Genomic DNA, 26,987 nt, shown 5'->3' with positions numbered 1-26,987 from the left:
TAAGTATGTCGTATATTTAGTGACGGAAATCTATCCCAAGGATTTGGAAAAAAAAAATACCCTGCCCCTATTACGATGTAGAAGTACTTAAGTTTGGGCCAGTTGGTGTTCATACTTAATACAAGAATTTGTCGCAGCACGAACAAAACGGGGACAACGAGAGAAAACGAGAGAGAGGCGGAGGGAGTGCGCTTTAGAGGACCGTTTAATCTCTTTTAATGCTCTTATAAGACATAAGACAATTTTTGTTTAGAGTGCAGCGATTCTAGTTCCTCGGAGCCGTATCGTTTTCCTCTGCGCCCTGTCCCGCTACAGAACAGTGCGCACTATTAACGCAGCCAGAACTTTTCTATGCACAACGGTATACGCGGCAGTTGTCGTTAAACGACTATGACGACACCGCGACGCGCGCAATAACAGCCTTAGAACAAGTTTCCATTTTTGCTCCTCTTTTTCCTAAGAAACAAAGAAAGTATCACAGAAACAAGTAACAATAAATAAAGCACTGCCTATTTCGACGTTGAAGTCAAGGTTCTTGTAAGTTACAGGTACGACTGTAGCCTTGCGGAGCTAAAGTAACAGTTACGGCCGACCACTTCTTTCACAGTTCTGGAACCCAGTTGTCCTCTGTCACTACCCGAACAGCCGAACAGACACCTTGCGGAGTCTCCAACTGCGCCTATGTAGTATTTGGTGACCGTGTCCTGAAAGACTTAAAGAATAAGCTGGAAAACACTCCCTCTGCGTCCAGTTAAGCCCTAGGCGTATAAATAGTTTTTGCAGGGAACCGTATGGCACCCGCATACTCGCTCCAGAAAATAGAGCAGGGCCACCTCTTAGCGCTGTGATATGTGCAGCGCTTAAAGTGATGGTGTAAATCTCCGTACAAACCACACTGGACAAACAGTGGCGACAATTCTAGCACTGCATGCTGTAAGGATCGATGGGTTCAGCCTGAGCAGCTCGCAGTGACCATGGCGGCTATAATAACCGTTCACATTTCCAGTGTTTGACGTAGAACGTACGCGATCGGCGCTGGCGACACAATTGCGGAGGACGGGCTTCAATAAACACGTGCCGAGTTGCGATGCGACAACGGCAGTAATAACGGAAACCTCGAGAGTTTCTCGTTTCTGCGGGCCTGTCTATCGATTCTCGAGCGTTGACGACAAACACCGTCGCGCAGGAGATCCTTTTTTAAGAGGCCCTAAAGAGCCGAAATTTTGAAAGGAGCTCGGCCGTGCCCATTGACGCATAACACGCGCGTAGGACGGCGCCTTTCAAAGCACGCGTCGCTGCAGCGTCGTTGAAAAGAACGTTTTTGCGGGGAATGAGAGGTGGGTGGCAACTGCGTCATCAACACTTGTGGTCTGGCAAGTAGCGGTTGGTATTTTGAAAGAGAGTCTATCCGTTTCGCAGTGCACGGCGAGCTGATTTACAAGGCGAGAAGGCCTGGCTGTTCTCCACGTTTTCATTAAATTTAGTTTTGAGCGATTTCTAAACAGAGATTCAGTTGTCTTGGAGACGAAACAATCGCGTGCGTGAAGAAACATGCAGGGAATGTGTTTCTCAGCGGGCGAGATTTGAAAAAAATTGGCAGCGGTTTAGCTCTGGTTAAACCAGGAGGGTTGCGAAAGCAACGAGGAGAGAGAGAGAGAGACGATGGAGAGCGCGCGGCAGCGGCGGCGGCCCCGGCACGCTAGCTATGCGCCTCTACTGCGCATGCGCAACTGGCGAGCGCGGCGGCGGCACCTCTGAGTCACCCGCGCAGCGACGGCGGCGGCGCGCCAGCTGTGCGCAGTAGGATGTCACTGCTCCTCGCGCATGCGCAGTATGGCCTTTGGTGAGCTCCGCAAAATAGCTCGGCGACTCGCGTAGTGTTGATTTCGCAAGGAAAAGTCTCAGGCGTAGCTAAAGTCTCGTTACTAATCAATGTTTTTCTTGTTGGTGTTTACTGCTAGGAAGTCGGCGCTTTGGATATAATAATAATCGACAAAATACATATTGGCCGTAAGAGGAATGCAGTAGTTATGCGAGGTGATTTTTTTTTAACTTTTAGCAGAATCCTTTTTAGAAATCTGCGAGAGATACGTTGGCGCGGACTTTGCAGATAGATTAAACATCAAGGCACACATTATGCACCTGATATGGATCAATAATTATTCAATCGGTTAACTAAAATTAGCGAACAAAATTTTCACTTTGTATTTTAGGTGCTAAGGTTATATTGCGAAATTGAACGCCGTATGCATGGAATGTGTGACCTGCTTTCACACTGTTTTTTATTGTACAGCAATGTGCCACATAACATCTAACGACAAAAATAGGCGTTAGAAAGCTGGTTGAGTTTAATTTCCATAATGCATATTTTTAAAATGCGTCAGTCGCATTTGTTTCACATGAAATACAGACATCATTTGTGTTTTTGATGATGTAAAAGAAGTTAACTTTATTTCGGACGGGGTATTACACGCAGCAACTCCGTTTTAGAAATACGCAATGCCGGCATAGGTCCCGGAATAGGGGCTCCACCTAGTATTGTGAGGGGAAGGGGCCATTAGGGCCCTGCCCCAATCACCTCTCTCTAAATAATTAGTAGATAATAAATGTTTTTCGCCACCACCACGTCTGTATGACGACACCTGATAGGCGCTACGAATTAGTGAAGCAAGTAGTGATTTTTGATGAGAGAAAATGGCGCAGTAACTGTCTCACCCGCATCGTGAGAGAAGGGAGGAATGTGGTAATGAAAGGAGAAAGAGAGAAGAAAATGAAAGAAGAACAGCGTGAAAATGAAGGGAGAGAAAGAAGTACAGCCACACTCCACGCATGATGGAAAGCATGCATCGGAAACTAATAAGAGCATGTTTCAAAAGTGTACTCAGGAAGACGTCGTGACGGACACAGCTTTCTGCCATGTAACTGACCGGCCATTGCCAGGGCTGCGTCAAAGCCCACTGGCGGAAATGAGACGAGACATGAAGTGTCAAAAACTAAAAAAAAAAACAAAACAAAAACATCAATGGCGGTTCAGGTACCCTTAAACCTAATCTATCTCACCCCAAAAGAACAGTTAAAGCCTCTGCCTTAATAAAAGGGCTCACGCAAACCTCAAGATCTCCAAGGACTGTACATAGCAACGTCGTGTATGGTAATGAGCATCTTTCGCCACAACCCTGAGAAATGCGCTCCTTTAATGCATATAGCCTTCGTGTTTGTGACGGTGTTCAACTATGGGAGGCATTCAGTATGAGTGGACCTGAGACTGCATTTCCCTCACAGTTGAGGTCATTTAGCGAGCTTTGCGTTGGAGGCAGTGCATTAGGAGAAGCACCGTGAAAAGCCTCCTCGAACTGTTCGAGGCTGGCATGGTGCTTGTGAGTGCTGCGCTATATTGATACGCGGAAGAGTGCACTGTGCACTGACACTGGATAGAAACTGTGCAGCGTGACAGAAGCCACAGATAGCGTCATTTAATTACAGTCTACGTCGACGAGGCAGTTCTGAAGTTGATAATATGCGTTGCACTCAAAAACCTGTTACGCACTGGCCAACCGAGACAGCCAACGAAACGCTTCGTAACTGGTCGAGGCTCCGTAGCCAATCACAGGCTGCTCACACTAAGCTAACTACTTCTTTGAACCAAGTATAGATGGCTCACAAGGTTCGCATTAACTGTTTGGGCGCGTTAGGGCGCAGAACTGCATTAGATCGGCTAGAATCTGTGCAGTGACCAATCATGATATGCAACTATACGACAGCTAAGAGGCCGACCAATCACGAGGGAGTACCACCCAGTTTGATGCAGGTCGACAGATATTGCAGTTGCTACGACGGAGCCGGTTTGAAAAAAAAAAAAAAAAACAGGTATATCTCTTGTCCGCCTGCCATCTTTTGCGATGACGATGTTTTCAGCAGTCTTGATAGAGGTGGTTGTGCCGTGACAAAGAATCGAGAAATGGCAGAGAAAATGTTCTCGCTACTATAAGGACCTTTCGTACCAGGTGCTTGTCACATTATGAAAGAAAAATTTCTCTCCTCAGAAGAAAAATATTCTTTCTCGCGTTTTTCACTTTTCCACGTGTTCGACAAGTAGGAGGGGTTGAGTGAATTTCGGGCAGAATTAGTTGAAGTAGCGCGCTGCTTCCGCCATGCTGCACTGATTTAAGTACGAATTCTAAGCGCCTTTCGGAGAATTCATTTCGGGCTTTCCGCATGGCGAAGTACAAAGTGGCGGTGTGGTGAAACCTTGCCGCCGCGATGAAACGTTTCGACAGAGACTAGCTCTAAAGAGCTCCCAAGAAACCTTTTAGCGGAATTCGTAAAAGGCTCCACGCGCTTCGCTGCCGAGCTGCGGTCTGGTTTCGTGGGCTTTGAATAAAGCGCCGCTCGTGGGCAGGCCGAAATTTTTCTAAACCTCGCTTACGCAAAGTTTGGGTATGTCCTTCCTACCGGCTTGGTTACAAGAGCACTCCGCTCGGGCCAACCACGGGTTTTATATTACAAATAGCCGAGCGTCGCTGAGTAGTTTCTTGCCTGAGTACCCAAATTTAGTAGGCTGGATCTAGTCTGAAAATAACGAAATAAAATTTAAATCTTTTGGTGTATTGATTGATGGTGATAAGTCTGCAGAAGAGTTCTGTTGAGAATTCCGGGACCCAAGGTAAAGATTCCTTAAAATGTTCAAAATATTCCTCTAGAATGAAGGTAAAATTATATTTTATTATTTGAAACTCATAAACAATGTATTTGCGGTTGGCTGGGCACGCACATTTCATATCCAGGTATTGCTGCTAGCTCTTGAATCTTTTAATATGCATTGCTTTGCATATTTCTTCGAGGGCGGGAGGCGGATTTTGGAACATGGCAGGTCTTTCTTTATTACGTTAGCTATTATGCACGCTTTGATGAAGTGTGCGGCTCTTTCTAAGAAAAACCTTCTACGTCAGACCTAGAAGCCGCGGAAATTGAGGCCAGCGCACATAACCAGCAAGGAAGCAAAGATGGAAAAAGAAATCACGGCATTTTCTTCATAGTTAAATTATTAGTTTCCGATGAAAAAAAAAACGATTATAAAAGGCTGTAATTTCCATGCGCAATATTACGTGAGAGGTACCAGATCGAGTCTTGTGACGTAACGCATCACCTGACTATTGCAAAGAATGCTACAGCTTGACTAAAACGATCATGCCAACATTCATTCCCAGGTAGACACAGGGAATCGTGAATCAAAGGAAGATTATAATCAACGTGTTAAAGAAAAAAATTAATATTGTTTTCATCAGTTAGCTTGAAGGCTGGCTAAAGTGGATCTCCACTTTCTGTTCTAAATCTCTGAGCTCTACAAGTGGTAAACATTGATAGCCTGGCTTTCACTTCATCACATCGGTCTTCTAACAAACGAGTTCCTGCTAAACTCTTTTCTCTTTGTATTTTTCCTGAAACTTTCGTTAGGACACTAAGATGTGTATTTTCACAGTCAACCAAATTTTGACTCTACCGGTATAATAATCATTCAAAATCTCTACCCAGAGGGGTTTGAAGCTGAGTAAAAAGCGATCATTTCTTTTTCTGTTGTCTCGGCAGTTGCTTAACGTGCTCTGAAGATAATATATTAGAAAACAAAAGAAAAACAAGGAAAGACGAGGACCAGCGCTTACTCTGCTATTCCTTGTGCCTTGTGTCTTCACGAGCTGTTGTCTACAAAGCATGTTAACCAACTGGTTCAACTTCTTACTCTTATCATTCTAGCTTGTATACATTTCTCTCGCGCAAAGCGAAGGATGAAGAAAAAATAACATAATAACAATCGATTGCTCTTTTGCAATTGTTCACTTACTTTGAGGGGGCTGTAATTGACCACTGAAATCAGTTACATTTAAATGATGGAATTTTAATAGTAATCGGTTACTTCTTTTGTGTAACGCGTACAAGACTGGTCTTGGACGACCTCATGTGTACAAGGAAGCCGTAACTATTCCGAAAAGTCATTTTCTTCACTTGACTCGGTGATGCATTATTCGCGAGGGACGACGAACCACATGTCAGTACATATTCGCCGCCCTCACCAGTAGGTCGGTGTCACTGCACTTCTCTGTGAACTCCAGGCCAGCCAGTTTCCACGTTCCCCGCTTGTTGACGATCACCGACTGGGGACACAGGTTCCGATGGATGAGCTTGCACGAGTAGTGGAGGAACGACAGCGCCTCCGTCAGCTGCGCAGGCAGAGAACACATGCAGACACGCATCAGTGGATTAAAGGAATCTGATGGGCCAAAAACACTGCACGGCAATCCGCCTTTCTAACAAGACCACTCTGCGCATACGAAGTTCAAGTTAGTAACAGACGCACGCGAGAGATGGCGGGAGGTGTTAAGCACGCACTTTCCATTTCGCAGGCGCACCTGGCTTCTCGTGGAACCCATAGAATTTCTTACTATCACCTGAAGGGAAAGCTGGCGGCGCTGCACTTCAGCTATAGCGCCAGTATATTCTAGGCACTATACATCAGCCACCATGGACGCTCAAAACATCATGGGCCGGTGAGCGACTTGGTGCGGGACAGTCGTATTTTTTTGGGAACACGGAGTGTCACTACTAAGACGTTTTATTCCGAAAACGCTGTTCGTGTGTGCGCAGACGACTTTGGAGCGAACGCATTGTGCAAAAACCATAGTAGAGAAACCGTAAGAGCACACGATGCCAATAAAAGGTTCCTTTTTTTCTGAAAAGCCATTAAAAAACATTTTAAAGTGTTTAAGCAACAAGATTTTTTGAAAACATATTTCCTTTTAAAAGTGCGCTTGTTAATTACGAAATATTAGTTTTTGTAGCGTTCAATACTTGGCCAATAGGAGAGCGAGTCATCTGTTATTTTGGGAAAACTTTGCATTTACATGCTTTTCTGCTCATTTGTTGCAGTGATTAGACAGGATATTGAATGTTAGGATATTCTTGGTTTTCGAAGAGCGTTTATTTTTGCATTATTTTTCGCCAAAAGTTGTGGTTCTGCAGTCGGTAGCTCACCGGCCCATGATGCTTTGAGCGCCCATGGTGGCTGAAGTGGTCTTAGGGGGCTCCATGCAAACTCCCATAGAAGGGGCGCCAGCTTTCCCTTTAGGTAATAGTATGAAACTCTATGGTGGAACCAGACAGGGCCTGCGTCTCCCACGTGCTTTTGTTTTCAAGCAGTAGCAGACGAATTTTCGCCACTCCTCAGATGGCGCCACATCTTGTGATGGTTGGTTGGTTGGTTTATGGGGTTTAACGTCCCAAAGCGACTAAGGCTATGAGAGACGCCGTAGTGAAGGGCTCCGGAAATTTCGACCACCTGGGGCTCTTTAACGTGCACCGACATCGCACAGTACACGGGCCTCTAGAATTTCTCCTCCAAAGAAATTCAACCGCCGCGGCCGGGATCGAACCCGCGTCTTTCGGGTCAGCAGCCGAGCACCATAGCCACTGAGCCACCGCGGGGGCCTCATCTTGTGAAGAAGGCAGATTGATGCGCCCGCTTCCAACGCCATTACTACAGATCACATGACACTCAGCAGAAAAGAAATCTAGTCAGTGACGCCAATGAGTACATAAGGAAGTATTATTTCTTTACATTGGCACGGGGAATATTATTGCGCAATAATTTACGAATAAAATAGAAGCAACAAGAAAACGAAACTATATGGATCCGGTGGGACCAAAACGCACAAAATCCGCATGCCACGTGCAGTGCTTTGCCAACTGGTCTACGGCAGCGGCTGCTTCGCCATCTTCTTTCGAAGGTATTTTGTGTTATGTGTGGCATAGCCGAGTTAGATTTCGCCGCCGTTACACATCAGCCATAGAGGTGAAATAGCAAGATGGCGCATGTCCTCTTTTGCTGCTCTCGCTATGATCTCATCTATGATATGAAGCAAAAAGAAATAAATTCAACTAAGAGAGACGGTTAGTCACGGGCTCGTCAGAAAAGCTACTCGTAACTTCTCGAGACGTTAACCAATATTTCATGCAGACAAAGGGGACATGGACCGCTGCATCAAGCAGAAGCCGATGTGAAAACACGTGGCTTCGACGCGGGCTGCTTACGGCTGCCTTCTGGCTTTCCCAATGCGGGCTCAGTTGCTCTCATGCCTGGCGCTCGGATGTCCTGGTATTGAGAGTTTGGTTACACAGCACAGCTGTTTTAATCCTCGCGTGGCAGAGGTGGATTTTATTGAAGAGAAAGACAAGTGAGGAAAATGTAAAAGAGAAAGGGAAAGATTCTAAAGTAGAGGCCAATAGGTTGATCAGAAAAAAGTTAAAATAAATGAATGAAGGTATGCTGTCTCACCCAGAAAAAGGAACAAGGTGGGCGGAAAGAAAAAATAGGAAAGAAACGACAGTGTTTTGGATATACACGAGTAAGGAATGACCGTGCTCAGGTTGCGAAGAGGCAACAAAAACAAAACTCAGGCAAACGACGCAGAAGAAAGAGCGGCACAAATATCGACAAGCAACGAAAACAGCCCGATCAGGAACAGCAAGATTGAAGAGAGACAATGTTTAAGACGCGTCGCCTCATTTTTCTTTAGCGGCTCATTTAAATCTCATCTGGGACGCGAGTGGCTCGTCGTGCGTTCGAAGATACCGAGCGTCACTCCCCACGCTGATCGCTCCACTCCTGAACTGATTTCCACCAGACACGTCACGTCTGATAGCAGCAATAACGAGAAGAGGAAAGCACGACTGTTTTCGCGAAACGCGAGGAGGGACATCAGGAACAGATGCGCTGCTGTCACGCCAAACTTTATTGCAAGTCCTGCTACAAAGCGGTGGATGGCATACTTTACTCCACTGCCTTTGATCTGTTCTTCGGTGAAAGAATCTTCTATTCTCTACTATTCTTCTCGCGAATTTCGAAACATGGTTCCCTGTGCATTCTTTGATTCGCTTTGTCAGAGTAGTGAGTCAGAAGTCGTCGGGGGAGTCTTTGCCATTTAGCGTATCTTTATTCGAAACTTTGGTTGCCTACGATACTTCTAACCTCGTTGTGCTTTGAAATGAATGAATGAATGAATGAATGAATGAATGAATGAATGAATGAATGAATGAATGAATGAATGAATGAATGAACGAATGAATGAATGAATGAATGAATGAATGAATGAATGAATGAATGAACGAACGAACGAACGAACGAACGAACGAACTAACGAACGAACTAACGAACGAACGAACGAACGAACGAACGAACGAACGAACAAACGAACAAACGAACAAACGAACGAACGAACGAACGAACGAACGAACGAACGAACGAACGAACGAACGAACGAACGAACGAACGAACGAACGAACGAACGAACGAATGAATGAATGAATGAATGAATGAATGAATGAATGAATGAATGAATGAACTGCACTTTCACTGTCTTCGACGTTTATTGCTCTATGCTTGTAACTAAAAAAATACAGTTAAAAGGCGTCTATGCTCATACACAAATATATGATACTTCCTACAAGGTAAGCGCATGAACATCTCGTGTGCACTGGATGTACCGCGAGCATAACCCGTGTATAACCACTGCATAACTAGGGCTATACCGCACGCAGCGCTCACATACCCAAAGCTAAGCTCAGGCCTACTGAGCCTACAGTGTGATGCGTAGATCAAATCTTCACGCCAGGCTTTCCACCTTTGGGTTGGATGGGAGGAGACTGTTAAGCCGTGAAATCACCACCATGTCCTATAAAGCCACTCTTCAAAAACGTAAGTACAGTACATTTTGAGTATTTTACGACGCAGCCGCCAGGTAATAGGGGAGATTCTCTGTCATGTGATTTCGTAAGGTGAAATTTCTGACTTCATTAGGAGTTAACGGATACCAGCCAGTTAAATGAAGTACAAATCTGAAAGTACAGCAATTCCCTGTTGCTACGGCATCATGACAACGTTCGCCATGTGATCATTCTTGTGCGCAGTTGTGGAAAGCTAAGCTTGTTGGAGTCTATGAAGAAGTGGGCACGGCATGGAAATGAAGCGAAGAGGATGAGGAAGAAAAAACCTTAATTAAAGCCTGCACTAAAACCAAGTAAAATCAGCACTTCGCTAAAGCCCGTACTGCATATTGCGATCCCGAGTGAAGCCAAGAACAGCTGAAAGAAGGGGAAGGCAATGAAAAAAAAAGGAGAATTAATGGTAGCATATCACGACTACAGAATTTGTTCTGTATCTGCCCTAATCTCCAGACGGTTGGGACAGTGAGCTCTGTCACGCCATTCGAAGTTGTAGAGAATTATTGGGGTGAGGTGAGTGTTAGTTTGAACTATGCGAAGGACGTGCACTTGTTACGTATTGACTGAAGCGTGAGGCTGGGGTAAGATTGTGTGGTTCTTCGTAATGTTCTGGTAGTTTTCGGCTATTTGCTCTTGTATCTTGCGTCACCTTCCCCTGGCTCTGTAATTGGCCCGCGGATCGAGGGAAGCATAGATGAGCGCACAGCGTTGTGTGTAGCTGAAGAATGATATCTGCAACGCGCCGCCCTATTAGCTACCGCGAATTTCACATGCTAGTTTTTCACTACACGCAGGTCATAATAAATTAATGATGTTTGATCAGGGTATAGTGAGCTAGGAATGGTGCTTTTATTTCTGTGTGCGGAAAAAGTCAGATCTAATGATGATGCGCTAATATTCTTGTCCATGCAAACTATCACAAGTAGAAAACATATTGTAGACGTCCCTACGACCAGGGTTCTTGTTGTCAGCCATAGAGGCAAGGGTGAACAACTTTAATTTCGAAAAAAGTTATTAACGAGAGTATACTATTGTCACGTAGTGGTGACTGCAGTCCGGCGAACAGGAAAACAACGGGGATGTCTTCGAAACGGAACTCTTTATTTCGGCTGACTTGCGCCCGCAAAGAACTGAATCACTCGGCGGCGGCGTAGCAACAAGCGTGCTCGGCGGTCGTCGAACAAAATGCCCGCCGCTGTCGGCCGTGCTCTTTTTAAAGCTGATAGCGAACATTCGAGATAAAGCTTAGGAAGTTACTAGAACCTTCTGGCGAAAACTAGAATCGGCTCCGTCCGCATTCGATCAATTGAGATAAATCTAGGTGCGTCTTGCGTCACAAACGAAGCGATAAAGCGGCGCGTCGGCAGCCTTGAAGCATGAACAAACAAATACTACAAACGAACGTTACAAAGATTCGCGGCATTATGCAAACTAATCGACAGAAACTTTTGCCATCAGTGGGGAGGTATTAGGCACGCTTTCAGAGATGCATACTTAGGACATTGCATCCTTTGTTCTCAAACTCTTTTAGTTCTGATCTAAAACTGACAAAAAAACAGCATTTTTTCAGCTTACCAGCTTCCGCGTAGGTTCTCTAAACTTGTTTCACTTGCTGAGCGCGGAAGAGCTGTCACAATAGATTACCTCGCAGCTCACACGCTCTTATTTGCTTCTTATGCTGTCTTCCAAGAGCGCAGCTCTCTCTTCGTTCCTAATGTCCTGAATAGTCATTTATACAGCGGGCCAAAATCGTCCCACAGACCCTGGCATGAGCGCTTACCGACAACGCGCCCTTAAATTGCATTCCACGAGTCATCCAAACACCCGTCCGACGTTCCAGCAGTGGAGGAACTGGGGACATATGGAAGTTCGTCGGGATAACGAACAAAACGGAAGCGAACGCTGAGGCGGCCGAAGAAGGCGGCGCAGAGTTTCGAAGCGGTAGGAGCCCCCCCCCCCCCCCCCCACTCCCCCCCCCCCCTCCGTCCAACGCGGGAAGAAAGGTGAGCCTTTTCGGCGCTCATTTAAACGCGCCCTCTTGCGTGCCTCCATCCCTCCATTCCCCTTTTGTTGAATAAAGGTAACGCCTGAGGTGGCGATTCTCTTCATCGATTTTCCGGAGTCTTGCCTTGATCGAGGGAACGGGAAAACAGATTCCGCCAGCTCGAGCGTTGAAAGGTTTGGGGATGCGTAAGGCGATTGCTGTTATTCACGCAGAGATGGCTTTAACGCCACAAGCTGCGAAGCTAACCTGCAGCCCTTAAAGTTTGAGAACACGGCATTGTGATAGTTGCAAGTTTAGAAGTGCGCAGCTGTTCCGCCGTCTGTGGGCAGGAAAAGTGCTAAGAGAATAAAACAAAACTGGTTTGAGTACGCAAGTAATTATTTTTCAAGCTAGCAGATGGCATGTGTGTCTGCTAGCTTCAAGAAACGTCTGTAGAAGTTCAACATATATTAGAGCCCAGTCTACCAAAAGGATTCAGTTTTTTCGCTCGCTTTTCCCAGCAATCCAAACGTACAAACGTGCACTGGATGGTCTGCATCGATAACATTCAAAGCCCAAATCATCCCAGAAATGTCAGACGGGAGAAAAGGCACCCCAGAGTACCCCGATGTCCTTATTTCGGTTTTTTTGTTTAAAGGAACATGCTTATAATTTTCTTAATGTTTCAATTCTTTTCGTACCTCATAAAGTCCCTTTCTGCTACTTTGCTGACTTCGGTCTTCACATTGTACATGGAAATGGAATAATTTGTTTGCGTCATCGAGCCCTCCGGCACTTGACTATATCTTGTTTTGCGAAATCAAGCCTACGCTCAGACAAACACGTCTGCTACCGAACACACCAGAAATGAATTTGTGTATGTCGGTGAAATCAGGGTGTTGCAAAAAACCCCCCATATCCGATAGCCGTACGTTCGCTAATAATTCTAATGACAAGGTTCCGCGTCTTGGTATTCTCCAAAAATATGCCACATTTTCACGAGGCGGCCATGGCGAGGCACTGTGCCTTTGGCTTAAATTTTTTTGCGTTTAGTTACAGAGGTGAAAAAAATAACTATGGGGTTTATTGTGGTGAAAAGAAATGTTAGACTTGACATTTGTCGCAGCTTCTTTTGCAACTTCTATGCGTGCTTGCGTCAGTTTCTCTGCAATTGTCTGTCTGTTAGCCGCCATATTCGGGCTGTAAGCTGCAATAGCAGGTATCTGCTTTGCTCCGACGGTGGAATATTTGCATGTATCGATTTTTTTCTCTGATTTTGACTTCTAATTTTTCTAATGCGAACTCTAGTACCCACCAGGTTGCTATCTAGATTAGGTTGCTCACAATCCGCTAAGCAGGTAATAATGACGAATCAAGGTCATGTGACCTCTTTCGACCAATCTGCGAATTTTCACATCGGAAGGCAGATTTTGCTCCTGACATCAACTCTATTGCTACCGCATTAATAATCATTTAATATGCAAAAAGCCATGTTTTCGGGCCAGTAATTTAAAAACGGATGCCATAAATAGCGAAATGCAAATATATCTCGCGTATTCCTTCTCTCTACGAATACATGAAAGAAACACACGGGCCCCTATGTGCCTTTCTTCCATGCGCTCTGTCATGGTAAATTTTTCTGGATAGAATAGTCAGACGAACTGCCCAAAAAAGAAAAATTGTTCGTGTCTCCGGGAAGAATAATAAGGTCAATTTTTGCAAGTTAAGCTATAGGTTCTCTTCGAAAGCGAGCAACCGAGTTAAATGCGGCATGTAAGTTGCCAGTTAGGTAATAGAGAATGAAATAATTTTGTGACAAGGAAAATCTTCAAGGAATGTGTTTAGAAAACCGTAAGCAACACGATCCCTCGTTGTGTACGGTTAATCGAAGGCTGCAATCAGAGTGCGATTGGAACTTTTTGATCATTACATGCTGGAAGTTTCACAATTGTTAAACTGACGTCGTGGGGATTTCCTCCTACTTCGCTACCCAACTCACTCGCCTTGAGACAGTCTTCCATTGCCTTACCGACGCCGGTCTCCAGCTCAATCTGTAAAAGTGCCAATTCACTGCCCGACAACACACCATTTTAGAGCATTCCGAGTAAAAAGATGACATCCTTCCTGGCCTGACTAAACTCGGAGCTGTCGCTGCGTTCCCGAAACTGACTTCAATCGCACAACTACGCAGCTTTATTGGCTTGTGTGCGTACTTTCGGCGCTTTATTCACAACTTTGCGACCATCATTGGCCCTCTGACGCAACTTCACGGCGGCCACAACGATCTTTTTTCCTGGTCGTCAGCTTCCGACACCGCGTTTACGAAATTTCGCACCACATTTCCCAGCACCTCCACCAAGTGCACGTCGGATTTAACACATTGGCACCCGTCAGAACCGCACCACTGGTTTTCTGGTTTGGGAGCTCGTAGTCTGCCCGCCAGCCACACTTCTCGTCTTAGTCTATGTCTAGCCGTTCGGCGCAACTTTTTCAGCACAGAACAATCGAATATTAGCTTATGTGCCTTAGAAATAGGTCAATACGGTGACATCACGGCTTGAACGTTATAGAGACGGGCACATGGATCGACCACTTAATTGTAAAATCGGCAAAGCATGAATGAGGAAACCAGCTGTGGTGCGTCTTTTCTGTGAGTTATATGCAAGCCAAGCAAAAATAACAATACACTACAGAAACTTGATGGTACCGGAGCTTCGTATACATATTTTACTGGTTAATCACAAGAATGATCCCTGAAGAACTATTGCGTTACGCAGCAAAAAGAGACCCGCCGATAAATAAGACATAGTCTGCTCGGCAGTAGCTAACCAGATAGGGAGAGAGAGAAAGCATTATTAGTAAAGCAATCTGGGCTTATCAGACCCCCTAGTTAACAAGACACTATCTAGGTAACTAAAGGATTGCTAGTGGCGAATAAAAAGGAGAAAGACACCGTACATTAGCATCGTTGCATGGTTACGTAATAAGCAATTAACTGTGCGCCAGCGAAATGCCAACCAGGAAGAGGTTTTCTGCGTTCAGCAAACATTTGCATGACAATAATTTTCTCACAACTTCCCAGCCAAATAAGATTCGCCTAACCAGTGTGCTGTTGCTACAGCTAAGACTCGCAGCACCTGGGCTCCAATATTTACGATCCATGGAGGGCGCGTATGTTTGCGAATGTGATCGATGGGCAAAGGCAAGGTTCGTATTTCTTTTATGTGATCATTTGCAGTAGCAGACGAACAGCCTAGGTCCGCACTGACGGACTCATTAATACAAACTGTGTGCCTAACGTGAGACTCCCAACAATCGATGCACCGTGCTCTGACGAGAGACGAGAACGCGAACGGATCCAGCGCGGATAATCTAATACCGGGCACACATTGGGCGCGTGGTGCGTTGTTCGGACCGTGCGCCAGCGCGGATTAACTGGCGAGGGAACCGTTGGTGGGCACAGTTCCCAAATGCGTTAAGCCCCACAGGGCTGAATTGAATTAGATTACAGGTATGTGCGCACAAGATTGCAGGGGAGGCGAAGGCGGGCGAAAATGCCGAGTGGAATAGGTTATCCTCTCTTGTCGGGGCGGAAGTGGTTTGTTTCCGCTTTCACAACAACCTGCCAAACAAAAACTACGCAGCGTTTAGAAATCCAGACCTTGAGTTATCTAATCTAGGGCCTAACACACCATTAGCTTTCCGGCCCCTACCGGTTGGCTGGGTGAATCAGGCGAACCTACTATGTACAGTGGATAAGGCCGCGGCGAGACCCGAGCCTTTCTTATAAGTGCTACCACCTTGGTGAATGCGTGCTTGGATTAGTTTACGAAAAATATACAGCCGTCACAGTGCTGCGGGTCTTACTTTTACCTGATAGAGTGTGAGTGCGTTTAAGTGGCCTATGAGCGCGCATACTTATTCGCAGCCGAGTTCGACCTTGGCTAACATTATTAAGGCACCTGCCCGCGGTAGCGGAAAGGGAGCGCTTTCAGGACCGACAAGTGCCGATAGAATGTCTGGTCGTTTTGTTCCGTGTGGCACAGCGTTGTTCGGAGGACGTTCTGTTACCATGCAAGCGTGACAATGAAGGTCGTCATTGTGTGCCTCGACCTAGAAGGGCACAAAAGCGCAAAAAAACTATAAGCGTCGCGCGGCTTTGTTCCTTTCTCGGCCGCCCTCTGAGTCCACGGTGCGTAACGATTGAACGCCATTGGGATGTGATGTTACAAGAGAAAAGCGAAAAAGAAGAAAAAAAGGAAAGTGAGACGAATAGAGAAGGCACAATGAGAGGTTCCGGGCCATTGGGCCTAAAGAATAAAAGCCCGATTTGTCGGGCTGCACGCCCGCGTTCATGGAAGAGAAAGACAACTGACAAAAAGTCGGAAATTTTAAGCACGTGCTCGTAGCCAGAGAGATGGGAAGTCTAAGCGGAAGTTTGAGGCCAGATTGCCGTAACCATCAAGCGCATTAGAAAATGAGCACAACAATGCACTCAAGCAAGACTGCAATATCTGCTAAATAAGAAGGGAGCAGCAATCAGCTTGAAAATTACGTGGCTGTAATCTGCAAACGCCTGGATGGCTGGATCCGCCTACATTCCTACGACTTTCATGGCCTCCTTGTGTAATTTGGAAGGACTAGGCAGGATATTCCTTTCGAAAAAAATTCTAAAAATTGCTACCTTGCTCACCCTAGTCCATTTCTTACGCGTGCAGTTGCGTCAATGATATTTGCTTTAATGAACCTAGGCCTGCTCAAAACTACCCTCTTCCCCCCTCCCCTCCTCCCAGCTACTCACGCCTGAATGGCTGCCGAAAGAAAACTAGATTTTTCATTGTTGTATTAATAAACAAAGTGCTTCGTACTAAGAGTTCTTAAATGCAATTTCAAATGCGAAAACACTATACCATTACCTAGTCCATCATCGGCGCCTTTTGCATAATAGATACTTGGCCACCCATGTCAGCACTAATGCATGTTCTTGTATCTTAAATGAGGCAGCGGACCTTCCGCCCCTCCTCAATCCTCTTCCCCCCCTTTTTGTTTCGCGCTTGGCTCACGCATCTAAGTCTGAGGTTTTATTCAGAGAACTCTACCTTTGAAGGGGAAAATTTACGATTACTTTTGATCTTGAACTGCGCTGTCTAACTTTAGCATGGCATGATGACGCTAACTTGTGAGAAGAAAAAAGAAGGAAAGAAAGGAAGGAAGCAAGGAAAAGGAAGAAAGAAAGGAAGAGAGAGAGAAAGAGAAAAAAGAAAGAAAGAAAGAAGGAAAGAAAGGAAGAAAGAAGGAAAGAAGGAAAGAAAGAAAGAAAGAAAGAAGGAAAGAAAGAAAGAAAGAAAGAAAGAAATAAAGAAAGAAAGAAAGAAAGAGAGAAAGAAAGAAAGAGAGAAAGAAAGAAAGAAAGAAAGAAAGAAAGAAAGAAAGAAAGAAAGAAAGAAAGAAAGAAAGAAAGAAAGAAAGAAAGAAAGAAAGAAAGAAAGAAAGAAAGAAAGAAAGAAAGAAAGAAAGAAAGAAAGAAAGAAAGAAAGAAAGAAAGAAAGAAAGAAAGAAAGAAAGAAAGAAAGAAAGAAAGAAAGGAAGAAAGACTACAGAGAATGTTTAATACATTCGACTCGGAGCGAAAGCACTGATTTGTGCTACGTAGAAGACGACGGTGAGCAGGCAGTGCCGCGGGACGGAGCAGATGGAAGTTGAGGAAGACGACGCTGTCCAATCCACAGCGCGAGAGTGTGGTGCAGTTTAACACGAGGCGTGTTGGCTGCGGCGATGGCATAGTCGCAGCCAACACGCCCCATGTTAAACTGTATGAAAAAAAAGCGGCGATAGCATAGTGGTCTCGCTGAGGTTCCCTTAAAGGAGATCTGCTGTCGCAGTCGCGTGTTCGACTCCCAATCATAGACATTGATTCAATTTATTTTTCTCTTTTTTATATTTTCGCCTCTAACTCAGCTGAAGGTCAAATTTACACGGTCCGCGGGTGAAGCCCGAGGTCCCTAAGTGAAGCTTTCGCTTCAGTAATACATCTGCTTACAGCTCACTATGCGCCGCTCCTTCTAGTTGCGTTTTTTCTCAAGAACACCCTTTATGCGGCAGAGCATCCTCTACAGAACCTTTTTTTTCCTTCTAAATCAGGGGTCCTATTTCGTAACTGTCAATTGTCCACTGGTCAATGTGGTCCTCTGTCATTGGCCACTCATGTACCCGCGGCTTTCTACCGTCCATGGGAAGCGACGCGATCATTGACTGCAATATGCAGCTAATGGTGAGGTCTGATGACCAAACATGCAATGGCCGGGTCGCTTCCTTCTAACGCTAGAAAGCCGCGGGTATATTCGAGTGAACAATAATAGAGGCCCAAGCTGACGGGCAATGCACAATGGCGAAATGGACTATGGAAAAGGAACAACTTAAAGAATATGGCAGCAGGAGTACGGGCACCACCACAGCCGTTCTCGTCACTTCGACTATCGTATTTAAAAAAAAAGTAAATAAAAAAATAAATAGCATGTCGCCTGAACATGCGCAGCGCCGGTTCATATAAATCGAAAAGTGTGACACGTGATGGGCACTTAAAAACCATGTGCGGCTGGATAGTGCACCAATTCCTGGAGTTGAAGGAAGTTGGAAGCAGCGGTAGCCTTGACAGGATGCTTGTAAGGCTCCTGCTCACCTGTAGGAGTCCGTACTTGATCTCGATGTCTAGGAACTGGTAGTCCCTGACCTCCTGCGGCAAGCACTGCGGCAGGCGATCCTCGAGGCAGTTGAGGATGTTGGCTAAGCTGCCAAGCACTGGCTCCGTGGCGAAGGCCAGGGTTTCACTGGGAAGAAGAGAACCAGACGGACAAGAACAGATCAGAACACGCTGGCAGCAACAGTTGATACCACAAGGATGAACAGCTGTGAACAAAATGAGCTGAAGCGACAGAAGGGTGCCTGAACATTACCGATGGCGTCATGCGGCTACGACAACATGATATGATAGCGAGAATAACGTCTGCACGGGATTGGATACAGTTACACCTAGATAACTAGAATGGTCTAAAATGCGACTAAGGGTGGTCCTTAGTGGCACTTTATTTGATCTTCGTATGATCCATCATTAAGCGCTTTCTATTATCGAAGAACTTTTAAAAAGAATGTTGCTACCATCATGAAGTATATAGGTATGCCAGTCTTCTTTTCAGGAGTGTACGGAAACACGTGTGCTTTTCATAGGCATTTCAGCATGGTTTTTTCATGAGGGTGTGCCACAGAAGAAAAAATCGCGGGGTAATCTATTTGTCGGAACCTGCGCCCCGGTGATTTTCTTTTGTGAACGCGTTTGTGGCCAGGGTGCAAGCCCATCATGAACATTTATTAGTGAATCCGGCCTATTCTTCAGTTACACCAACAGCTCTAGATTTCCCAATTCTAGCTTTCACGGCAATAGCAGCTTTCATGGTTTTTTAGCGTGAAATGCAATACCAAGCACAAAAAAAACAAAGATATGAAGCCAAAAAGAAACCTAATGAGGGCTGAACGCCGCTTGTGGTAACCCTTTATGAAAAAGGGATAATTTTCTCTTTTAGAAGACGACCTATCAGTATGGTAGGTTAGGTGAGCGTAGCAGGGTTTTGGAAATAGTCAGGTGGGTGGATGAGATTAGGAAGTTCGTGAATAGGGAAGCCGCAGCTGGCAGATTACAGGGTTAATTAGAGCTCTTGCGGAAAAGCCTTTGTTCTGCAGTGGACGAAGTTAGGTTGCAGATGATGATGAAAAACTTCAACCATCTTTGTTTCTTTCCCTTTTTTTCTCTTCGGTCTGTTAGGCTGGAGCCTTCCAAATGTAAGCCGCGTTATTCTTCGCCTGCCTTTGCTTTCGTAATGTATTCTTACTACTTTCCTTTCTGTCTAGCAGTGGCTACAACTCAGGATCTCAACCGATTATCAAAGTGGAGCGCTGAATGGCAGAGCTTTTCGCAAGTGAAGAGGGCTTGAAATAGACTGACTCTCGCGCGATAACTAGTGACATTCACCCAGCTGGAGAATACTCTTTCAAAAGCCAATTTTGTGTGCACTTATTCCGTCTGCATATTCTCGCATGCAGTAACCGCTCAAGTGCAAAAGCTGGTACAAAAGTTGCGTAGAAGAGGCGAATGCTCCAAAACATAGTTACACGGAGATGGACACACCATCGTATGTAAGTGACAGCTGCCAATGCAAAAGGCGGGTGCCTTTATAGCGGGTCGGTCAGAATAAAAGCAGCTAAGCTACTTTGAAAGGTAGAAGACCACGTAGGCGAGCAGGCTGATGTTAACACCCGAGAAAATGCAAAAGAAAACAGAATATTCCGAATGAGTTCAGCTCAATTTACTGAGTTCGGGTTAGTGTCTAGTTCGATCAGCGACGAGTCCACTAAAGACGCCCCTTTGTCGAGCTAGACGACACGTGTCAGCCTCGACGCCTACGCAAGTTTCTGAGGGGTCCAAGCCATTGGGCGAGAAGCAAGGAAGAGTCGATGACGTCAAACTAAACGTGCGCGTGGCCAGATCGCCTGCTATCTCCAAGTGCGCACCCGAATAAATAGCAGCATAGCAGTGACGCCGCAGAGCGCTTTAATGGATAGCTTCAGTCCGTTCTGCTAATTTTTAGCAACGTCACTGGGCCGTTTGAACACACGCCATCTGTTTGCCCAGCATCTTCTTCGCGATGGTATTTCCCCTTTTAACGTCTTCCTACGCGCTGCAGCGGTGGCTTTTCTTTGATGGCGCGATTAGGTCTGTGGTAGCTTTTTATAGCCTCAGCGTCACCTAGGCACTTGGAAGTAAAGGGAGGACATTAGGGCCTGCGTGCGGTCTCTCTGCGCTGGTTGCACTACAGCCGAGGTTGAGCGATGCAACAAGAAGAATAAAAAAAGTAAGCTTCTTCTGCTTTCTTCTGAATTATACTTCAGGTAAAAGTACTTACGCCCCTAATTTCGTATTGATAAACACCATAAATTTAAAAATAGGAACATTCTCTAACAATTTACACGGTTTAGAGTCTGATGGGGTTAGTCATGTGCGTGTCATCCTGAGCCCCTCACCTCCCTATCCTTGTCTGCAATTCATTCATTCATTCATTCATTCATTCATTCATTCATTCATTCATTCATTCATTCATTCATTCATTCATTCTTACATGCATACATACATACATACATACATACATACATACATACATACATACATACATACATACATACATACATACATACATACATACATACATACATACATACATACATACATACATACATACATACATACATACATACATACATACATACATACATACATACATACATACATACATACATACATACATACATACATACATACATACATACATGCATGCATGCATACATACATACATACATACATACATACATACATAGATACATACATACATACATACATACATACATACATACATACATACATGCATGCATGCATGCATACATACATACATACATACATACATACATACATACATACATACATACATACATACATACATACATGCATTAAGCAAATAACTGACACAATGAAGAGAAAATTTATTTGACGTTTCGACCACGTCACCAGCCTTCGTCAGACCAATCAATCACATTGGAACACTCGGTGACGTATATATATATATATATATATATATATATATATATATATATATATATAAAGTCGGTACCCGCCCGTGTATTAAGGCCAGTGATGTCAAAAGGCACAAGAAAACCTGCTAATGTGACTTATGCATGCGATAACTGCCTTCATTTTATCTGTTTTTCATGAAGATGAACGTTCGTTAGTGTTTCTTGTTATCCTCTTAGTATCTTTAATTTCTCAACCGACATTTCAAAGTTAAGCTATCTTGAGAAGCAATATCGCAGGTTCTTAGCTTTTTCTTTTATCTATTCCGATCTTGAGCACGAGCTAGCAGTAATTGGCGGCCTAGCACAGAAACTGGGAAAACCAGGCAGCCCTAAAGCCCCCTAAGTTAGGGCTAACGAATCGAGTTAGCCCTGAACTGCTGGCCTTGCAAGCAAGCAAGCATGCAAACCTGAGCCGATGGGAGGCTAAGAGCGCCATATTCCATCAAGACAAGTGAGCGCGTCTGAATAAAGAAAAAGAGAAAGGTGCACAGAGAGACGGGAGAAAAAGATGTAGAAGAGGGAGTGCTTTGGAAATATGGTCGACAGGTGGCGCAGGCACCTGCGTGTAGGTTCTACAGGGTGAACATGTATTTTTCTCCATCTTCCGTCTATAGGAGAAGGACGGAGCAGCACAGCTAGACAGCACGAGCGCGAGTGAGCAAGATCTTTCCATTCAGCGAACATTCCGCCTTTTCCTTCTTCATATCGACGTCGTCGGCGACGGTGGCGGCGGAGGGCGCCTCTCCAGATATGAGTGGTGGTGGTGGCTTCAGTAAGAAACGGCCGCACCGGTCCATGCGTTCGTGCGTTTGCCCGCGTGTACGCGTGTGTTCCTACGTGCGCGGTCGAGAGAAATGCCTCGCAATAACCTCGCGCGTTCGAGGGAAACTCTTCTTCGGTGGGAACGGAGCGTCTGCTGCTCTGCGCACGGATCGACCTCTTTTCTCTGGTTCTCCGTGCTTCTTCGGCGTATTTAGCTTTTTTTGTGTGTCATCCCCTGCAGAGTGCCTCGCTCCCGTTCTGCTAGTTTTCTTTTTTCGCTCGACTGCCTGCCTGCGTGGTTCTCTTTCGCTGACGTTCGACCGCCGACGAGCACCTAGCGATTGAGAAATGGGCTCCTACGCTCCCTCATTTCCCTCCTCTCTTTCCCCTTCTTTCCCATTTCTCCATCTTTCCCTTCTATCCGTACCCCTCTTCCCTCCCCCCTGATGCCCTCCCTCTCCTATGCTCTCTACTTACTGCCGTTCATACGCGCCATTCCTGCTTCGTGACCATCTGTCTTTTTTTAGCCCACACTTTGGTTCTTCGTCTCCCGTCGATTCCGATTAATTTTGCCGCAAGAGCGCGCATCTGCTTGGCCTTTGTCTTGCAGACGTTCGATCGCCACACGTGTTCAATCTAAATTTCACTCGGACGCTCGGAAAATATCAGTGCTCTCGGAGGGGAATCGGACTGTTTCCTTTAATAGCGGAAAGCAGAGGGAGGTTTGAGGCTGAATTCCTATTATCGGCGATCCGATGATCGGGAACCATGTGACCCCTCTGTTGAATGGGGACGCTTGAATAACTTTGTGCGGTAACGTTTTCGGGTTTGGTTTTTGTGTTTTTCAGTGAATCCGGTTTGAGAGGTTTTCCTGTTGCTTCTCAACAGCATCAATGTTCTTCCACGAATGCTGCAGCCACAGTGCTGTTCCAGAACGTCCACCCTGACTTATACTCTAACCTTAGTTAATCAGATGAAGCACGAGGAATTAGTCATTGATAGAAACAAAGAATGTCATAAATAAACCTGGCGTACAACGGCAAGGAGTGTTAGACGCCGAACAACGAAAGTCTGAATGGCAGCTATTCTTAAATGCGGTCTTTTTTCCCGATAAGTGTTCTATCGTACGTTAGTCAGCATTCGAGTTAGTTCTGAGCGGAGTAACGTTAAGAATGCGTGGTTTCTCTATAGCCTAAAACTACAACTCAACACGTTAGGGAAGATAAGAATGGGTGAAGAATGTAGCACTTAAATGCGGCAATCTCGGACTTGAGTCAATTAATGGGTACAGCCGCTCTATTTTCTCTGGAGCAGAAAAATGTTTCCATCTACGTCTAATTTTTCAATTCGATATTATTTTCATATCTAGCAGTACAGCCCAGGACCCGAGGAGTATTTATTTCTGGGTGCTCAAACACCTACTATTAAGCGTGTTTTTGGGACGGTCACTCTGTTCACTGTGTGCTCTGTGCAGCGGTAGGCACCACTGTACATAGGCGATCATTTTTCAATACATCTGGCAATTTATGGTGAGGATTTCGATCAGATTTGTGTATTTTATAAGTACAGATATGAGATGCACCAAATGGATAGTTACAGAACGAGGTCGCAAAGTAAAAAATGGCGGCGGCCCTCATGTTAATAAGCGCAAGAACTGAATACGTAAAGTATGGTAGTTGAATGACACATTAAAAAAAAATCGTGGAGATTGCAGAATGCGACAAGTAAACAATATCGATTAAATATTTTGAATATTAAAATACAGGATTTTGAAACAAGGTGATACAGAAAAAAGTAGTGTACACAAGCACAGAAGCCAAAGGCAGCCAACATAATGTAGAGTGCTAAAGGAAGTGGCAATCTTAGATAGTTAACACGGATCTTTTAAGCCTAATTTACACTGAATGCTTTCAAAAGGATGAATTGATGATATGGTTAGCGAGTTCAGAAGAGTGATGGCAGAAATTGAAGTGGCTGCCGCAATTTCTTTTGATTTTTTTTAAGCAGGAAATTTTGTTTTCATAAATATAGTAATGTTATCATTAAAAGAATCACTCTAGCGGTTGAAGAGGTACGAATGGTGATGCTATAATGATAGGCGCGAAAAATTAGTAATCGTAATTTCAGTTGCGATGAACAAATGACAGGCAAAAAATTGTTGGCAGTTTAGCATTGCTAAACATTAAATATTGTGCGAAAGCGCAATTTTTTGCAGGGCGACACCACCACCATGCACCTGAAAGCAAAATTGAGGTTACCACTGACCCAGAGAGCCAGCTATGCACGTCTTCAATTTCTTCGCTGTCAATGCCAATTCACCCAGTGTACACCGGCGGCTTGTGCTCCAGTGCCGCGTTTCTGTACCAATGTTGTCAACGCCAACGCCGTGTTTCTGCTATAACGTTGCCCTCGACAACGCATGCAGCGCACATCTCTCGGTCACTACAGCTGCATTGCTTAAAGTGCGAAATTCAATTCAATTCAATTCACCTTTATTTTCAACATTTCACAATGTTGATGGTCTCCCAGGCAAAAAGCTGTAGTAACAGCTTGTCGAGGCCTGGAAGCCGGCGGCAGGCAACAGTGACAGCAGTACAAAAAAATATATATACAAGATATCAATTGCTATCACATTTTATCACGGTCACATTTTATCACAGATTTACAAATATAAGAGGTGAAGTAAATGAATCAAAAAAGATATTGAGATTTTTATACAAAGGCCAGGATTAACATGCACATAAAACTGCAAAAAAAAAGCGATAATTGCACATATGAGAGGTTAAACTACCATGTGTATGTTTTTATTGCACACGTTACCATTTTACGCCAGAAACAGCAAACACGGGTCACTCCAGAAACATTGAACGCAAAATTTTACGCGTTATTCGAGCGTTATTAAAACTAGATAGATAGATATTCGATAGTAGTATTAGTTGATGAAGAAGACAATGCAGTGCACAACGCCAGTGTGTTGCTGCTTACTGAACCCTGACCTATCCCCCGTCGTGATTATGTGCCATGCCACCAAGGCAACAACGACAATAACACGAGCCGTGTCCGGCTGCAGCCTAGTGCTTTCACGCATTGGACAGCGAGCTGATCTATTCGCGCCGTCACGGGTTCGATTCTCAGTCGCGGATATTTGTTATATTTGTTTATTTATTTGACCTGGAACAAACCCGCAAAGACGGCAAGATCTTGCTCGGGGTTCACCCATCAGAATAGTGTTTTCTCACTGATATTAAGTACCGTCATAGTCAAAAGTTCTAAGGCCATAGCGTTCAGCAGCAGCGAAATGAATGTTCTTAGAATGCTCCGTGCAGCGGATCATTCAAAACACAAGTCAAGGAGGAACCTTCTCTACCGCAAGAGGAAACCTTCTGCTAGATTTTCCAGGTCATTTGGTCTTTAATACAGGCGTAATGGCGCTTTTATGCGGCTGACGCGAAGTCATTTGGCCTTAAGACTTTTGACCAAGACTGTACATGGTAAATGGGAGCACTGGATGCGGTGCATGAGCAAATGGTGATTAATCAAACAGTTTACTTTTGAATATGCCACTGAGATGACAGTTGGCAATACTATGTGTTACCCTAAGATTACAGACAGTAATTACGATGACTATGAACGAACGCTCATTAAATTGACCGAAGAATATTCTGCTGAAAAAAATATCGCGTTATAATCAGTACTCATGTGCCAGATGCATGTTTTTTTCTAATTTCTTTAGTGTGCAGGTTAAATGTCAGATGTAAAGCAAACGTCACGCCAAGGAATGTCACACAGACTGTGTTTGTTGTGTTCTTGGCTGTAAGTGTCCGTTTAAGTCTCTCGGCAAACGTCAAAAGAGCAAGCTCGCTTTTCGCCCGCTACCAATGAGAAAAAGTTCTTGTTGGTAACTGTGGTTGTTAACCTAAGGCCAAAGATATTCCGAAATCTCCTTCCACGTCACACGCCTCCGTGAAGAAACTTCCTTAGGTGTAACGACTGCTCATAATTATCATAGAAGTTACGGGGTGGTTAGTACAGCCGAGAAGAAAGGTGTCATTCGATTACGTGACTGCCATATCTGAAAGAAACAATGTCTGCCTAGCAGCCTCCTACGTAGCATTAGTAGCATAAGTTGCATTTGTGCTACACAAGTGGGGCAGTCGAACAATTACGCACCCCGCAAGCCCCTAAGCATTTCGTGTAGAACGATCCTCGTTTCTGTTACGTGCATATAGCATTGCGCATATGTTGAGGCCAAATTAGGCTCCATCACGGGTTATTTTAAGCATTTACATCTGCCGACTTGATAAGTCCAGTATATGCAGATGAGGAAGGTGGCACTCTCCAAAAATGACATGGCGCTGTGTTACTTTTCACCCCTCCTGCTCTTGTGCATTGATCCCCAATCGGCTGTTCGTCTGGTTAACCAATAACAGATCACTCGGTCTGGTGCAGCTCTCTTACTTCGCCCCATAGGAGGACAAGAAGCAGCTTCAAAGATTTTACAGCCCTCGCTGTTAGTAGCACTTGGGGTGGTTTCCCAGTGTCTGAAGCCATGCGGTTTTATGACGTAAGCATCACATGGTGCCCGGCTTGTTAGTGCGCCGTCGCTCCGCCGCTCGCTACCATAACGGAGAACGTTGGTAGCGCGAAGCAGTAAAGCAAATTTCGGTTTGCGGCCTGCGGACTATATATGTTTCAAAAATAAAATATTGGGCTTTGCGCATTAGCTATAGGTACAGACTGTGCAGCGCTGTGTTAGTCTTCCTTCCTGTCCTTCTACTTCCTACCTTTGTCCTTG

The 26,987-nt window shown here is 44.9% G+C and overlaps 1 protein-coding gene across 1 annotated transcript in view; it reads right to left on the bottom strand.

The window, feature by feature from the left end:
• bma (SCY1-like protein bma) overlaps positions 1 to 26,987 on the bottom strand; it is a 218,838-nt gene that overhangs the window by 69,023 nt on the left and 122,828 nt on the right. The window contains exons 8-9 of the mRNA XM_089553889.1: positions 18,435 to 18,582; positions 6,069 to 6,215 (exon numbers count right to left, since the gene is read on the bottom strand). Of these exons, the coding sequence (XP_089410015.1) occupies positions 6,069 to 6,215; positions 18,435 to 18,582 (295 nt within the window). The remainder of the gene's footprint in view (positions 1 to 6,068; positions 6,216 to 18,434; positions 18,583 to 26,987) is intronic.

The sequence above is a fragment of the Amblyomma mixtum genome, chromosome 7 (assembly GCF_055824585.1).
Source record: "Amblyomma mixtum isolate Tamu chromosome 7, ASM5582458v1, whole genome shotgun sequence".
NCBI lineage: Eukaryota > Metazoa > Arthropoda > Arachnida > Ixodida > Ixodidae > Amblyomma > Amblyomma mixtum.
The sequence above is the reverse complement of the archived record's forward strand: the minus strand, read 5'-3'. Positions and strand labels throughout refer to the sequence as shown.